This window comes from Mustelus asterias, chromosome 2 (genome assembly GCF_964213995.1).
Source record: "Mustelus asterias chromosome 2, sMusAst1.hap1.1, whole genome shotgun sequence".
Lineage (NCBI taxonomy): Eukaryota > Metazoa > Chordata > Chondrichthyes > Carcharhiniformes > Triakidae > Mustelus > Mustelus asterias.
In genome coordinates, this window is record NC_135802.1 from 93,030,909 (window position 1) to 93,048,980 (window position 18,072).

The window sequence follows — 18,072 nt, forward strand, 5'->3', positions numbered from 1 at the left end:
TGCCACTAAGTCAATTTTTAGTCCAAATTGCCCTGGCTCCCATGGGCTTTTACCTTCGTGATCAGTCTCCCATGTGGGACCTTGTCAAAAGCTTTACTGAAATACAATATCAACTGCACTGCACTCAATTATACCCCTAGTCACCACCTCAAAATTCAATCAAACTTGTTGGACACGATCTCCCCTTGACAAACCCTTGCTAACTATCCTTGTTTAATCCTTGCCTTTCCTAGCAGAGGTTAATTCTGTCCCTCAGAAATTTTTTCAATAATTTCCCTACCACTGATGTTAGACTCACTGGTCTGTAATTACCTGTTATTTCCCTGTGGTAAACCACTGTTAGCTTATTGCCTGTGTGTGTGTGTGTGACATGCCTGGACATGCCCCTGCCGGCCCGGCCTGGGACTCCTCCCCCCTGGTCCAGGTATAAAGGTGACTGCTCCCAACCCCCTGCCTCAGTCTCTGGACCAGTTCATCGGCATGGGTGTGTGCCAAGTCTTTTGCTAATAAAAGCCTATTTGTTCCAGCATACAAACTAGTCTTTGCTTGATAGTGCATCATTCCCTACTTCCCTTCTTGAATAATGGTACCACATTAGCTGTCCTCTAGCACCTCACCTGTGGCCAGAGAAGATTTGAAAATTAACGTCAGAGCCCCTAGAATCTCCTCCCTTACCTCACACAGCCTCGGATGCATCTTATCCGGGCCTGGGGAATAATCAACTTTTATGCCCACCAATACCACTAACCCACCTCCCTCTCAATGTTATTCTGTTCAATTGTATCACAGAGCCCTGCATGCTTTCTAATCATGCTTTCGCATTCTAATCAGTATTCTGTAACTTGATTTTGTGTCTCTGTGCCCTGTTTGAGAGCAGATTTCCACTCCATCTGGAGCAGCGCTCCAAAAGCTAGTGGCGTTTGCTACCAAATAAACCTGTTGGACTTTAACCTGGTGTTGTTAGACTCCTTACTGTGCTTTCAATATTGACATTGCCGATCTCTAGAGTGAACACAGATGCAAAATGTTTATTTAATACTTCACCTATGTCTTTAGGCTCCACATACAAGTTCCTAATGGGCCCTACTCTTTCCCTGGTTACCCTCTTGCCCTTGATATATTTATGAAACATTTGGGATTTTCCTTTATTTAGCTTGCCATGTTTTTTCATGACTCCTCTTCGCTCTCCTAATTTCTTTAAGTATCTTCCCTGCACTTTCTATCCCCCTCTAGGGCCTCCACTGTCTTCAGCCCCCTGTACCTGCCACAAGCCTTCCTTTTATCCTTATCCAATCTTGTCTGTCCCTCGACATCCAGGATTCTCCATGGGAACATGTTGGCTTTGTACTTTGTCTGTTTCCTTTTTGAATGACTCCCACTGCTGTGATGTGGATTCACCTACAAGTAACTGCTCCCAGTCCACTTTGACCAGATCCGTCTTGTCTATTAAAATCGCTCTTCCCTCAATTCAAATCCTTTCATTTCTGGTACATCTTTGTGGTTTTTCATAACTACCTTAACTCTTGCATATGTCTCACTCAGGATGTGCTCCCTCCCAGTACTCGTGCACGAATCTTGCCAGTTCCAACTGTCCTGCAGCAAGTGTTCAGTGCACTGGCCTGTTGTTGACAGATTTGCCATACAAGAAGTATATGTGTGACCCACAATCACATTGTATAATTGCAATATTTATACAATCTGTCAGAAAATATAGAATGAGAAATGGAATTCAGTGCCACAAGAATGACCCACCTACTAGACCTATCTTAATTAATCCCATGGTGCAAGTGATTAACCAAAGTCCGCGAGTTTAAGTGTTGGATTAACACCTAAAACTGATTAAACTCTCAATCCGTCCCAACTCCCTTCTAACCACCATACCCCCCCCCCCCCCCGCCACCTTACTAATTTAATAGCAGAGGGGCCAGGTGGATAACCAACCTGTTCCCAGGAGGCTTATTGGCACCATAAATATTTTAATGAAACTTGCATAGTAAACCTTTTTTGCAGGTTTAATTACGGGTTACCAAATATCTTGGCCCTGATAACTGAAGGGAGGTGGGGACATCTTTGTGGAGAAGGGAGATTGTTTTACTATGCTGCTTGTGAGCCAGGAGGAGCAGGACTGGTTCTCTGCCCCTCAAGTTCCTTTAACATCAGACCATCCCATAAAAAGGCCCCCTGGTTCAGGACTTGGGCACCTATGAGAATGAGTCATTCCCTGAAGTCAGGCATCAGACCTATGCTTCTGGTCATTATCAGTCAACCCTCCCAATGGTTTAGGATCCAATATTTGCCTGGACTGGGAAATCAAACATCCCTCTAACTGATAAAGCTCCCAGCTTCTGAGTTTCTCCTACAAAACTCCCATTTGTGGATGGCACAGTGGTTAGCACAGTTGTCTCACAGCGCCAGGGACCCAGGTTCAATTCCCGGCATGGGTCATCTCTGTGCGGAGTTTGCACATTCTCCCTGTGTCTGCGTGGGCTTCCTCTGGGTGCCCCAGTTTCCTCCCACAGTCCAAAGATGTGCAGGTTAGGTGGATTGGCCATGCTAAATTGCCCCTTAGTGTCAGGGGGACTACGTAGGGTAAATGCATGGGGTTATGGGGATAGGGCCTGGGTGGAATTGTGGTCGGCGGAGACTCGATAGGCCAAATGGCCTCCTTTTGCACTGTCGGATTCTGTGATTCCTCCTTGCCTTTCAGCACAGCTGTTAATACCCAGGCGGTATAGCTGCATGAACTGGTAGCTTATATGATTAACTAAAATTTCAAGGAAACAACGTGCCCTTTCAGGACAATTTTCAAACGTGACAAGCTGCATTCCATAAATGCCAGGAGGGTTCTACTGATAATTATATATTCTTCAGCACCATTCATTATAACCTGTAATCCCATTCCCAATCACACACTCAGCCAATTCATTTTCAATGAGTAATGCTCCTCTTAATTCAAAGTTGTTAAATTTGAAGCAGTTATTTCCATTAAAAAAAAAACCAAAAACATTGGTTTGCTTCAACTAAATTAATATGCTAAATTATTCGTTTTCCCTCCTGAACAAAAGTAACTTTACATTAACAAGCCTGGACTGTTGATTGGCCATTAATTAATTTTGTTGATTTTCTTGACACATCTCTTCTGTGTTGGGGAGCTATTTGCATTCGATAATGAATCTTCATGTAGATGTGTTTGGATTAAAATTCATCTGTCTGAACTGAATGATTTTTCAGAATATGCTGATTAGATATTACAATTTAAAATGTTCCTCGAGGAAATAATGAATCAATTTGTAGCAGACTGGCTGCATTACAAGATAATCTCAACCTTTTTGCAGTATTTCTAAATGAATAAAAGTATTGCAAACCTGTCATATTTTGTTGTTCAGCATTTCTCCTGGATGCAAGGACAAGAAAAAAGAAAACAAGTAATAAATAGTGCTTGTGGTGTATGTTTGCAAGCGCTATTTTCTAAATTGCATCTTTTTCACCAAAAATTTTTTCATGCTTGTAAATCACGCTTTCATTTTAACTTCAGGTTCTTAATGGTTTGAACGTGAATGTTTTGAGTGGAATGACAGTTGCACTGGTTGGAGCTAGTGGCTGTGGTAAAAGTACAATGATTCAACTGCTCCAGAGGTTCTATGATCCAGAAGCAGGAGAGGTGAGATGATGTATCCAGAGTTCTGAGGAGAGTTCTATGGGTTATGTAATTTTACATTGGTTCTAACTTGCATTGAGATTTGAAGGATCAGCCCTCGTATGTAGATTCAGCATCACCGAAAGGAAGCCTTGTATTTAAATTTTGCTCGCAAATTGCATCACATCCAAGAGGGAGGGAAATTATGCCTTAACGTGATGAAGTAATAGTTTTTTTAAAATGCCAGCGATGATGTGTTGAGTCTTTATTTACAAGTTGTCTTACTGCAGAATAATAAATACAGGGATAGACATTTTTGAAACATATTTATGAACAAGATTGCATAGGTATTAAAGTACTATCAAAACATATTTGAATTTGAAAGAAAATATTTGTAATTCACTTACCGTTGTCTCACTGCTATTTAAAGTCCCTTTTCTCATAAGAAAGTTAATGCAGCTGTCATTTCATGTGATTGGGGGAAGATGAAGACATTAAGCAAGGTGGATTTTTATTCCCCCCCCTCCCCAAAATGGATTGGTTTGTGTCAAATGGGATATAAAAATTTAAAAAATATCCACCCAACTCCAATCTGCTTCCAGTCCATCCACTTCTGGTTTTAACAGTGTTGGTGGCGAGTAAAGGGTTAACTCTTACATTAGTGTAATAATCGCTACACAACATGTGTATAGGGAGCTGTGTCATAATGATTTCACTCAGTGAGAAGTATCTAAGGAAGAAGCAGTAGTTCTGGCCTCATTTTCTGTAGTCTTGTATATAGTTAATTATGTAAATAGAAGTACTTTGAAGAAAGGATCTTTGCCTGCAGCCAGATCCCTTACTGAAACACCCATAATCTTTCAAGACAATTCATCCCCCCTCAAGCGACATGTAGTCATTTTGAGATTAAATCAGAGGCACACAGCCTCATTATAATCTCCTTTTGAAACTTCTGAATCTAGTTCCACTGATTTACCGACAAAGCCTCCTTCCACCTCCCACCACTCCCCCTGCCCCCATCATGATCCAGTCCTTTTGATGTCACAGCTAGCAGGTAAATGATTGGCTGGTGACTGGTAAATAGTTCTTTTCTTTTCCTTCCTTCTCTTGGCATTGTAGTTGTTGCTGTTGTTCACTACAATAGTTTAACCCTGATAAATGTGAGGTGATTCATTTTGGTAGGACTAATTTAAATGTGGATTACAGGGTCAAAGGTAGGGTTCTGAAGACTGTGGAGGAACAGAGAGATCTTGGGGTCCATATCCACAGATCTCTAAAGGTTGCCACTCAAGTGGATAGAGCTGTGAAGAAGGCATATAGTGTGTTAGCTTTTATTAACAGGGGGTTGGAGTTTAAGAGCTGTGGGGTTATGCTGCAACTGTACAGGACCTTGGTGAGACCGCATTTGGAATATTGCATGCAGTTCTGGTCACCTCACTATAAGAAGGATGTGGAAGCGCTGGAAAGAGTGCAGAGGAGATTTACCAGGATGCTGCCTGGTTTGGAGTGTCGGTCTTATGAGGAAAGGTTGAGGGAGCTGGGGCTGTTCTCTCTGGAGCGGAGGAGATTGAGGGGAGACTTAATAGAGGTTTATAAAATGATGAAGGGGATAGATCGAGTGAACGTTCAAAGACTATTTCCTCGGGTGGATGGAGCTATTACGAGGGGGCATAACTATAGGGTTCATGGTGGGAGATATAGGAAGGATATCAGAGGTAGGTTTTTCACGCAGAGAGTGGTTGGGGTGTGGAATGGACTGCCTGCAGTGATAGTGGAGTCAGACACTTTAGGAACATTTAAGCGGTTATTGGATAGGCACATGGAGCACACCAGGATGGTAGGGAGTGGGATAGCTTGATCTTGGTTTCAGATGAAGGTCGGCACAACATCATGGGCCGAAGGGCCTGTTCTGTGCTGTACTGTTCTATGTTCTATAATAGTGTTTCCGTGTAATGTCTAAGGTTTATAGTTTGTAAAGGTTATATTTGGTAGTAATGAGGAGCAGGAAAGAAGGACCCTATGGAATTGGATAGAATCTGAAACAAAATATCTTTCAAAAGTTTAATTTAAAGGGGTAAGACATGACAGGAGAGTTCCAAGCTGTGGTTTGCTCCATGTAGCAGGCTGGGGACAGTTCCAGTCCCCCGGGCCAGCATGTGTGCAGGAAGTGTCTCCAGCTACAGCTCCTGGAAGCTCGGGTTTCAGAACTGGAGCGGCGGCTGGAGATACTGTGGAGCATCTACAACTCAGAGTGTCGTGGCTAGCACATATAGAGAGGCGGTCAGACTCTGCAGGAAGGGTATGGGTGACCACCAGAGCAAGAGAGACAGGCAGGTAGTGCAGCAATCTCCTGAGGCCATTCCCCTGAAAAACAGATATACCGCTTTGGATACTGTTGAGGGAAATGGCCTCTCAGGGGAAAGCAGCAGCAGCAGCCAAACTTGCTGCACCACAGTTGGTTCTGCTGCAGAGAGGTGGGGTAAAAAGTGTGCCAGTGCAATAGTTATAGGGGACTCGATTGTAAGGGGAATAGACAGGCATTTCTGTGGCTGCAAACAAGACTCCAGGATGGTATGTTGCCTCCCTGGTCAAGGATGTCTCGGAGCGGGTACAGGACATCCTGGAGGGCGAGGGTGAACAGCCAGTGTTCATGGTACACATTGGTACAAACAATATAGGTTTTTCTAAAAAAAAAGGATGAGGTCCTAAAAGTAGAATACAGGGGAGCTAGGAAGAAAGTTAAGAAATCTGACCTCCGGATTACTACCGGTGCCACGTGCTAGTCACAGTAGAAATGACAGGATATATCGGATGAATACGTGGCTGAAGAGATGGTGTCAGGAGGAGGGTTTCAGATTCCTGGGGCATTGGGACTGGTTCTGGGGGAGGTGAGACCAGTACAAACTGGATGGGTTACACCTAGGCAGGACTGGGACTGGTGTCCTAGGGGGACTGTTTGCTAGGGCGGTTGGGGAGGGTTTAAACTAATATGATGGGAACCTATGTAATAAGTCAGAGAAGGAGGGAGCAAGGACAAAAACAAAAGGGAATAAGAAAAGTGATAGGCAGAGAAACCAAGGACAAATTTAAACAGGGTTAGAGAGAAAAATATTGGGAGCGAGAGATAAACAATGTTAAAAAGACAAGCTTAAAGGCTCTGTGTCTTAATGCGTGGAGCATTTGCAATAAAGTGGATGAACAAATCATGCAGATAGATGTAAACGGGTACGATATAATTGGGATTACGGAGATGTGGCTACAAGGTGACCAGGGATGGAAACTGAATGTCCCAGAGTATTCAGAATTTAGGAAGGGCAGGCATAAAGTAAAAGATGGTGGAGTGGCACTGCTGGTTAAAGGGGAAATTAACACAATAGTGAAAAAGGATATTAGCTGTGACAACGTGGAGTCTGTATGGGTAGAGTTGAGAAATACCAAGGGGCAAAAAACATTAGTGGGTGTCACACATAGACCCCCAAACTGCAGTGGTGATGTTGGGAATGGCATTAAACACAAAATTAGTGATGCATGTGATAAGGGAATATTAATGATCATGGGTGATTTTAATCTGCATGTAGATTGGGCAAATCAAAATAGCCACAGTGCCATAGAGGAGGAATTCCTGGAGTGTATTCGGGATGGTTTTCTTGACCAATATGTGGAGGAACCAACTAGAGAGCAGGCCATCTTAGACTGGGCACTGTGTAATGAGAAGGGAATCATTGCCAGTCTAGCTGTACGAGACCCCTTGGGGATGAGCGACCATAACATGATAGATTTTTAAAATCAAGATGGAGAATGAAGTAGTTGATTTGGAGACTAGGGTGCTGAATATTAATAAACGAAACTATGAAGATGTGAGGCGTGAGTTGGCCTTGATAGATTGGGGAGAGTTACTTAAAGGGATGACAGTGGATAGGCAATGGCAAACATTCAAGGAACACATGGAGGAACTGCAGCAACTGTTTATTCCTGTCTGGCACAAAAGCAAATGGGTAAGAAGGCCAATCCATGGCTTACAAAGAGATACATCAGTAATTAGAAATAGTATCCAATCTAAGGAAGAAGCATACAGATTGGCCAAGACAAATAATAGGTTTGAGGATTGGGAGCAGTTTAGAATTCAGCAAAGAAGGACCAAGGCATTGATTAACAAGGGGAAAATATATTACAAAAGTACGCTTGCAGGGAACATAAAAACTGACACTAAGGGCCCAATTTTACCATTGCATCGCACCCGTTTTCAGGTGTGAAAATGTGGTAAAGTCGGGTGTGAGGCCATTAACGCGATCCGCGTCTGCGCAGATTGCCACTTTACCGAAACCCAGGAATGGCAGCGACCTGCTTCGCGCCCAAAATGGGAAAACGGCGATTTAAATGCATTTAAATTGAATTAATGAACTGCCCGCCCAACTTTATCAGCATTTTCCCCTTTACCACCACGTTTGCCAATCCGGAACCGCGCCGTGATGGACCTGCTCAATAAAAGTCTGAAGAGGCAAGTTCAGAGGTTCCAACGGCTCCCTGACTCAGATCAGTGGTGGTGGGGGGGGGGGGGGGTCAGATCAGATCATTCTCTGGTTGGGGGGGGATGAGTGAGGCCAGACCATTCTCTGGGGGGGCGGAGGGGGGAGGCGAAAGTGAGGCCAGATCTTAGTCTGAGGAGGGTGGCGGGTAAGATGTATCTTTGGGGGGGGAGGCCTGATCGCTCACTGGTGCGGGGGGGCAGATGGATCTCTGGTGGGGGTGGGGGCAGAAGGATCTCTGGTGGGGGGGCAGGGGGGTCTGCTGCCACTCTGTGGGTGAGACGTGGGGGGGGAGGGGGGCAGGGGTGGCGATCGGTCTGGGTAGCGGGGGGGGTGGATAAGGGGACAGTGATGTCTGTGGGTAGTGGGGGATGGATAAGGGGAACAGTGATGTCTGTGGGGGCCATCGCTCCTGCTTTTCGCTCCCGGGCCGCTTTCTCCGCGGTCTGTGGCCCAGGAGCGATCTGACACAGGCGTGCTTTTTCAAATTTTTTTTCTAACTGCACATGCGCAGTTCAGAGCTCCGATCATTTCGGCCGCGCTAAGCTCCGCCCACAGCATGAATGGGACCCACGATTTTTATTTCAGGCTGAGTGCGAATGGGGGCGCCTGAAAGCAGATTCCCAAGTCGGATCTGCATTATGCCCAGATTCCACACTTAGAAAGAAAATGGTAAAATCGGGCCCTAAGAGTTTCTATAAATACGTGAAGAGAAAGAAGTTGGTGAAGACAAATGCAGGTCCCCTATAGACAGAAATGGGGGAATGTACAATAGGGGACAAAGAAATGGCTGAGCAACTGAATACATACTTTGGTTCTGTCTTCACAAAAGACTACACAAATCAAATACCAGAAAAGTTGAAGGAGGGAAGAACTGAGGGAGATCAATATTAGTCGAGAAATGGTGCTGGGGAAATTGATGGGATTGAAGGTGGATAAATCCCCAGGGCCTGATAATCTACATCCCAGAGTACTTAAGGAAGTGTCTGTAGCAATAGTGGATGCATTAGTGGTCATCTCCCAGGATTCTCTAGACTCAGGAACAGTCCCTCCCGATTGGAGGGTACCTAATGTCACTCCAATATTCAAAAAGGGAGGTAGAGAGAAAACGGGGAATTATAGACCAGTAAGCCTAACATCAGTAATGGGGAAAATTCTCAAATCCATTATCAAGGACTTTATAGTGGAGCATTTAGAAAACAGTGGCAGGATCAGACAGAATCAGCATGTATTTATGAAGGGGAAATCATGCTTGACTAACCTGTTGCAATTCTTTGTAGATGTAACCAGTGGAGTTGTCAAGAGGGAGACAGTCGATGTAGTATATTTGGACTTCCAGAAAACATTTGACGAAATCCCACATAAGGGATTATCATGCAAGATTAAAGCGCATGGGATTGGGGGAAGTGTATTGAGATGGATAGAAAACTGGTTGGCAGAGAGGAAACAAAGAGTAGGAATTAATGGGTGCTTTTCAAATTGGCAGGCAGTAACAAGTGGGGTGCCACAGGGACCGGTGCTGGGATCCCAGCTGTTCACAATATATATTAATGATTTGGATGAGAGAACAAAATGTAACATCTCAAATTTTGCAGATGGTACCAAGTTGGATGGGAGGGTGAACTGTGACGAGGATGCAGAGACCCTTCAGCATGATCTGGACAGGTTGAGTGAGTGGGCAAATCAATGACAGATGCAGTATAATTTGTATAAATGTGAGGTTATTCACTTTGGAAGCAAAAACAAGAAGGCAGATTACTACCTGAATGGCTGTAAATTGGGAGATGGGATTGCGTAGCGGGACCTGGGTGTCCTTGTGCACCAGTCACTGAAGGTAAGCATGCAAGTGCAGCAGGCAGTAAAGAAAGCAAATGGTATGTTGGCCTTCATTGCGAGAGGTTTTGAGTACAGGAGCAGGGATGTGTTGTTGCAATTATACAGGGCATTGGTGAGACCACACCTAGAATATTGTGTGCAGTTTTGGTCTCCTTTTCTGAGGAAGGATGTTTTTGCTCTTGAGGGAGTGTAGTGAAGGTTTACCAGGCTGATTCCGGGGATGGCGGGACTGATGTATGAGGAGAGATTGACTAGGTTAGGATTGTTTTTGCTGGAGTTCAGATGAATGAGAGGACGAATCTCATAGAAACTTAAAATTCTAACAGAACTAGACAGGGTAGATGCAGGGAGGATGTGGTGGGTGTGTCCAGAACCAGGGGTCACAGTCTGAGGATTCATGGTAGACCATTTAGGATGGAGATTAGGAGACATTTCTTCACCCAAAGAGCTGTGAGCCTGTGGAATTCATTACCACAGGTAGTTGATGCCAAAACATTGAATGTATTCAAGTGGCGGCTAGATATAGCACTTGGGGTGAATGGGATCAAAAGTTACGGGGAGAAAGCAGAATTAGGCTATTGAGTTGGACGATCAACCATGATCGTAATGAATGGTGGAGTAGGCTCGAAGGGCTAGTCCTGCTCCTATCTTCTATGTTTCTATACATCTCCAAGCACAAGTGTGTCTGAAGCTCTGATCAGTCCAAGGTCACTGATGCACAATGCCTCCCTCCTTTCTCTCCACTCATTCCTGTGGTCATCCCACCAAGCAGGCCATTCAATCTGTCTGACTGTGGCCAGGAAATAGAGACAACAAATGAAATTAGGCTCTGAAATCCAATTTGGCAGGGCAACAAAACAATATCCCCTGTTCTCTCCTTGCGTCCCAATTAATATTGAGATCAGGGTAAAAAGTTTAACAATCTGGAATTAACATTGCAAAAGACTCGCACGTTTCCTGCTTATGGTGTGACTCGGAATGGTGTGTGGTTGAGGAAACCCAAAGAAAGGCAGTCTTCTCTGCACTCCTCCCATTTTTCCTCGGGTCACCACAATGCTAATTGTTAACTCTTCTCCATCTCCTCCTGTCAGTTATATATTCCTCTTCCAGTCCTACCATTGCACCTTTCCATCTGGAAGTATTTATCCTTGTCTTCCTTGCAGTTCCACCTCTATAATTCACTTCACCACATTTCCTCTCTCTCTACAAAAAATGACAATACCATTTTAATCTCTTCTTGGCTACTTTCTTTGATACTTCCATGATCTTCACTGACCCCCAGATGAGTTGGTTCCTGGTGTAGTCCTTTCTCATCATTCCATGCATCCATCTCAGCATTGGCATCCACTTGTGATTCTTCTAGCCTTGATGTTACCCAGATTACTGCATTTTATAACAAACTGACCCCACCACTGTCTTCCAGATTTTTCTTCGCAATTTCAGTGATACATTTCTATCAAATGAACTCCACTACACTTCTTCCTGTTACTCCACTCAGCTTATTTATTGCTTAATTTCCACCTCCATGCATCCATCCTCTGCAACCGCTGATGCCAGGTATTTTAAATTACTCACTTTCTCCAAGTCATCACCCATTATCTTCACACCTTCACTCTGATCCTCGAACCGAGAGGATTGATCCTGAAGAAAGATAATAACTACTAAAGATCAGTAAATAAATTAATAAAAACAACTGACCATGATTTTCGATGTGCGGCAAGTAAAATGTATTAAAATAAGTGAATTGCATAAAGTGAGCTGGTTATATTGGCAACTACTGAATTAACTGGATAGAAAATGGTCAACTTATAAATGTCTTCATCTCTTTTAGATCAGTCTAGATGGACATGATATCCGTACTCTGAACGTGAAATGGCTGAGACAACACATTGGCATTGTCAGTCAGGAACCCGTACTATTTGCCACAACAATTGCTGAAAACATACGCTATGGCAGAGAGGATGTAACTGATGGAGAGATTGAGCAAGCAGCAAGGGAAGCGAATGCTTATGACTTTATATCAATGCTTCCCGATGTGAGTGACACTTTGGATGTGACAGAAGTACAAACCCTGCTTACCTGATTCTGTTTTTGAGTGGCAAAGTCTCTGTGGAAAATGTTTTTATGTTCTGTCCCTCCTCGTTCCATTTGCTGTGCCACAGTCACATCTATGTCTGAGAGTTAGAGGAGTGGCCCACAAAGGCTACCAGGTCTGGGCAGGTGTAGAAGAGCTGCCTTAGATGCCATTAACCGAGTTAAACTCATCCCTTGTTGAGAAATATTATAGCCTCTTCTTGGCACGCCCTCATACCACCAGCACAGTCAAGATCACTGAATCTAGAATCAGTGGATAATGAGCCACCCGTAATGCAGAGGGAGTGATCGTCATATTCACCTTTGATGGAAATGAAACTGGTCAGGCTCTATAGTAGGCAGGACATCCAATCTGTCAGCTTACCATCCAAACAATGAAGATGAAAATTAGGGGCTGGATTCTGCGACCTTGTCCGTGACTGGCATTCTCTGGTCCCACTGCTGTGAATGGAGATTTGGCTGACGCCAAATTCTCCATTCTCTTTGGCAGTGGTGGCAGAGCATGAATGGCCGGAGAATTCCAACCCATATTTGGTGACGTATGAACATTGAGCAGTGAAGGGAGGAGGTTTCATGTGTTCACAAAACCTCACTCCCAACTTTGGAAAATCTAAATGGCATAGGCGTTAAATGATCAATAAATCAGTGGTGCTTCATGTCTTGTATTATCCTAAGTGACAAGCTTGATTATGGTATACAGTGCACACTGCAATAGTTCACTATTATTGCATTAGATTAGTGACAATGCAGCTGTCAATGTGGCCTGATCAATATGAATAAGCAACTTTATAACCTACTGGTCATACGTCAGTTATGACATTATCTATTTTAACCACACCATTACCATGCTTTCAACTGCATTAGGAACATAAAAAACATAGAAAATAGCAGCAGGAGTAGACCACTCAGCCCTCAGTCTGCTGTGATATTCACTGCGATCATAGCTGATCATCTATCTCAACATCATAATCCCACACTCTTCCCTTGACATCTTTAGTGTTAAGATATATATCTATTTCCTTAAATATATTCAGTGACTTGGTCTCCACAGCCTTCTTCCACATGTTCACTACCCTCTGAGAAGATTTCACTTCTTCTCAGTCCTAAATGACCTATGGCCCCTTGTTCTAGAACCTCAGCCAGCGGAAACAACATTCCTACATCCAGTCTGTCCAGCCCTGTCAAATTTTACACGTTTCAATTAGATCCTGACTCATTCTTTTAAATTCCAGTGAATACAAGCCCTGTCAACCCAATCTCTCCTCATACACCAATCCTGCCATCCCAGCACTCAGTCTGGTAAACTCTCTCTGAGGCAAGTTTTTCCTTTCTTAAATAAGGAGACCAAAACAGTGCATAATACTCCAGATGTGGTCTCATTAAGTCCATGTGCTGCTGCAATAAGGTCTACTTGTCCCTGTACTCAAGTCCCCTTGCAAAAAAGGCCAACATGCAATTAGCCTTCTTAACTGCTTGCTGTACCTGCATGGTTGTTTTCAGTGACTGGTGTTCTAGGACATTCTAGGACATACCCTTTTGTATGTCAACATTTCCATTTAAATAATACTCTGCCTTTCTTTTTCCTGTCCTTGGCCCAAAGATCTGGGATTCCCCCCCTAAACCTCTCTGCCTTTTGTCCTTTCTCTCCATCTTAAAGATATTCTTTAAAACCTAACTCTTTGACCAAGATTTTGGACATTAACTTCTGCGTCTGTGTCAAATGAATTTTTATAGTTTAATACTCTTTATCAGTGCCTTGGGATGTTTTGCTCTGTTAAAGACACCATAAATGGTAGCTGTAGTTTTTTTAAATTCTTGTTGGGTGAAGTACTATTACACTGCAGGTAAAAGACTAATGACTGATTGAAAGAAGTAGCACTGCTGATTTAAATAATTTAGCCATGTCACTAGGCAATTTCTCACTTATCCTATAAAGAAGAATATTTGTTTGTATAAAAATCAATGGCCCGCTGACATTATTATATTGCCCATGTACCTTTACTGGCTGCCCAAATAACACAGTGGCTTCCATTAAGATACATTTCATTACTTGAAGTCCTGGTCTTTAGTTCTGCAATTGCATACAGGTTAACGTATCAGTGCTTTGAACGTAATATAGTAATTGCTGGACATTAATTTTGCTTCAACACAGTCAGACTTGCAATGATTATAGAAAACAGGATGGGCCAGATTTTGTTGTGAAAGGCAAACGAAAGCGCACCAACCAGTCATCACACTCGCATTTGTCCAAAGGCTTTCCGCGGGGTGTTGCATGTTATTGGCCACTAGACGTCCAAATAATCCAATACTCTCCACAGAATATCTGGGACTGTGTTAGCACAGCAACCAACAGTGTGCATCCCAGAACATTCAGATTGAGGAATTATTATAAACCTCACATGATCTGTTAGTGTCAGTTAAGAGTATGGTTGCCGTATTGACATAGTCCCAGATGCTCTGTGGAGAGCATTGCATTATTTGGATGTCAAAGAGGTACCCAGCTGACAGTAACATGCAACACCCCGTGGAAAGTCTTTGGACAAATGTGAGTGTGATGAATGGTTGGTGCGCTTTTGTTTGCCTTTTAAAACAAAACCAATTTGTGCCCTTTTTTAGCCTCTCGCTCAATCTTCCCTGCTCGCCACACTAGTCATGGCGATCCGGTGAGACCATGCCCCTTGTTTCAGAGCAAGTCTTCTAAGTTTTCTTTTTCTTTTTTTATTTATGCATTAATAGTTTAGCGTGGACAGAAGCTTCATTAAAAGAGGCTTCCATGTGAATCAAAGTAAGCTTGTAGGGGTCAGATTGTATCTGTGCATTAACTTCGGTGGAAGTATTTTTTGTCCAATGACATATGCTTTGTGCTTTCACATTTTCCAGAGATTTGACACAATAGTTGGTCAAAGAGGTACCCAGCTGAGCGGTGGACAGAAACAGAGAGTTGCTATTGCTCGTGCGTTAGTCAGAAACCCAAAGATTCTTCTGTTGGATGAAGCAACATCTGCTCTCGATACCCAAAGTGAATCTGTCGTGCAGGCAGCATTGGATAAGGTAAGTGGGAATGAAGAGAGTGACCACTATTCTCTACTAAAAGTTAACTTCAAGAGGCTTAAGGATCAATCTCACACCGTCAACAGTGAACCAGGCTTGCAGGGAGTCCCAATTCTTTTAACATACTATTGGCACACAGAATCCTAGAATCCCTACAATGCAGAATAGCTAGCTATGGAAACAGATAAGAAGTCCATTCGGCCCAGCGAGCCAGCACCAACCACAATCCCACCCAGGCCCTATCCCCGTAACCTCACGTATTACCCTTGCTAATCCCCAATTTATCATTGGCAATAAATCATGGGCAATTCATCATGGCCGATAAACATTACCTGCACATCTTTGGGGTGTGGGAGAAAACTGGAGCATCCAGAGGAAACCCATGCAGACACGGGGAAAACGTGCAAACTCCGCACAATGACCCGAGGCCGGAATTGAACCCGGGTCCCTGGCACTGTGAGGCAGCAGTGCTAACCACTGTGCCGCCCCACACCTAGTGATGTATTTAGGCAAACTCTTGTCTGTTTCCATAGCTAGTTATTCCTGGAACAGGTCGCTAGTCTGTCATCTGAACTTGCAGGGAGTACATTAAAGAAAGCTACGGGTCTTGCAGGAACTGCTACCCACTGGGAGTGCAGAGAAGATATGGACTGTTATACCTCACTGCCACCATGTTGTATGTCTCCATGCTGGGTACTGCTTCGACATGAGCAGATTTTTCAATTTTTAATGCAGTGCTGCAGCGGGCAGAAAACAGTGTTAAAGTTGCCTGCCTCAATCTCTGCCATATCGGAAAAAGAAAATCAAAGGTCGATCCCATGATGCCATACTGAGTTTTTATTCAACTTCAAGGTGTCATTTTTAAAGGTCACCCCAATATAAAAACAGTTCACCTCCCATCCCCACATGCACCTCCTCCCATGAAATGCACCCCCCTCCCCACCCCGCCAATGCCAGGGTACTACGAGGACATGACCCCCTTCCCTTCTGAGCAATGCACTCACTTGAGACTCTCCAGCTAATCTGCCTGTCAGGTGCATACAGTAAGAAGTTTAACAACACCAGGTTAAAGTCCAACAGGTTTATTTGGTAGCAAAAGCCACACAAGCTTTTGGAGCTCCAAGCCCCTTTCTCACCTGAGGAAGGGGCTTGGAGCTCCGAAAGCTTGTGTGGCTTTTGCTACCAAATAAACCTGTTGGACTTTCACCTGGTGTTGTTAAACGTCTTACTGTGTTTACCCCAGTCCAACGCCGGCACCTCCACATCATGTCAGGTGCATGCCATGGGAGAGTATTTGTCATTCACATTGGCATACCCTCACGTCAACATAATGGGTAATATAATGGGAGTGGAGTGGGTTTATCATGCATAGAAGCCTGATAATTAGATTTGCATTTATTCTAATAGGATTCTGAAGTTGAATGTTGAGAATCCTGTTATGTCACTGGCGCAGGCGGGGACAATTTACCATGGCCAGTCACCCTAACCTTTGGAATGTGGGAGGAAACCAGAGCACCTGGAGAAAACCCACGCAGATACAGGAGAACATGCAAACTCAAAACAGACAGTGACTCAAGGCCGGAATTGAACGGATCCCTGGTGCTGTAACGCTGCTGTGTGCTGTGCTAACCACTGCACTAAATTGCCACTGATGTCCCAGGATGTGTGGGTTAGGGAGATTAGCAGGGTAAATTTGTGGGGTTACGGGGATAGGGCCTGGGAAGGATACTCTGCTGGAGAGTCAGTGCAAACTTGATGGGTGGAATGGCCTCCTTTTGCTCTGTAGGAATTCTATGATTCTATGAACATGTAAGAATCTAATATGGGCTCTTTTCCATAGTTCTACTGTAAATATGTAGATAGTAATTTTAACAAAAACTTCTTTGTGTAACTTCAACAAGGCTGCTTCAAGGGCTGAGATTTTGCACTTCTGTTCCCTTTAGGCGTGAATGGCAATAGTGATAGGAGTACAAAACGTGTTATATTTCTACCTTGACCAAGCTCTAGGTTATGTGTGTTCTTACATCACCGGTGGGCAGTACTGTACTCAGTCCCACATTAACCCTTCAGGTAGCAGATCCTTCTGCTACAATTTTAATACTACAATTACATTTATGGTAGTGGTTAGCGCCTGTGAAGTGGAGCTACTTCACGGAGTGTGGACCCTGCCTTTGCGAGACTTGGGCTCAGCTGGCTCCAGCTGACACCACCCAATTAGGGCCCCTGCTCAGGGATACAAGCCCCACTGCCTGTGGGCATCTCAGGAGGGACTAAAACTAAGGGTGTAAACCCGAACAGAAAATCTGGAGTGGAACCCTGTAAGGTGGTCATGCATATTCCAGCAGCTCCTGCTGCCAGACTGGTGCCAAACATCATGCTCTGCAATTCTATGGACCCCACCAGCAAGGCTGAGAGGGGTTCTGATGCTTTGGCAACCCAAAAGTCCCATATATTCCACCAAGGCATGCACCATAGCAAGGTCATTCCATAGTCACCTCACAGTGACCTAAGCAACATGATAGGCAGCAGTTACGGGTTATAAGCCCAGCTTGATTGGCAGAAGGAACGGGCATCACAGGCTGCCATTGATGGTGGGAGAGATCATCACAAGCCGGATACTTAACATCCATCTCAAACCAGGCAGTAAGATGCTGTCCACTGCCCTCCACCCCACCGCCCCCCCAAAAATTGGACTGTAACATTGCACCAAGCAACATGACAAAGAAAGGGAAGAAGGTACCAGCTCTTCATTTTGCAGGCTGGAACATCAGAACCATGTGTCCAAGCCTGTTAGAACATTTCTCTCAGATCGCCGACTCTCAGAAGATCGCCATTATCAGCAAAGCTGAGTAGACTTATGCAGACATTCCAGTGCTTCAGGAGTCATGCCTCCATGCATGCGGATCGCTTAAGGGAGCAAGACTACAT

At 44.2% G+C, this 18,072-nt stretch overlaps 1 protein-coding gene across 1 annotated transcript in view; it reads left to right on the forward strand.

Moving 5' to 3' along the window:
* LOC144503611 (ATP-dependent translocase ABCB1-like) overlaps positions 1–18,072 on the forward strand; it is a 102,505-nt gene that overhangs the window by 21,785 nt on the left and 62,648 nt on the right. The window contains exons 6-8 of the mRNA XM_078228215.1: positions 3,536–3,661; positions 11,831–12,034; positions 14,974–15,144. Coding sequence (XP_078084341.1) covers positions 3,536–3,661; positions 11,831–12,034; positions 14,974–15,144 — 501 coding nt within the window. The remainder of the gene's footprint in view (positions 1–3,535; positions 3,662–11,830; positions 12,035–14,973; positions 15,145–18,072) is intronic.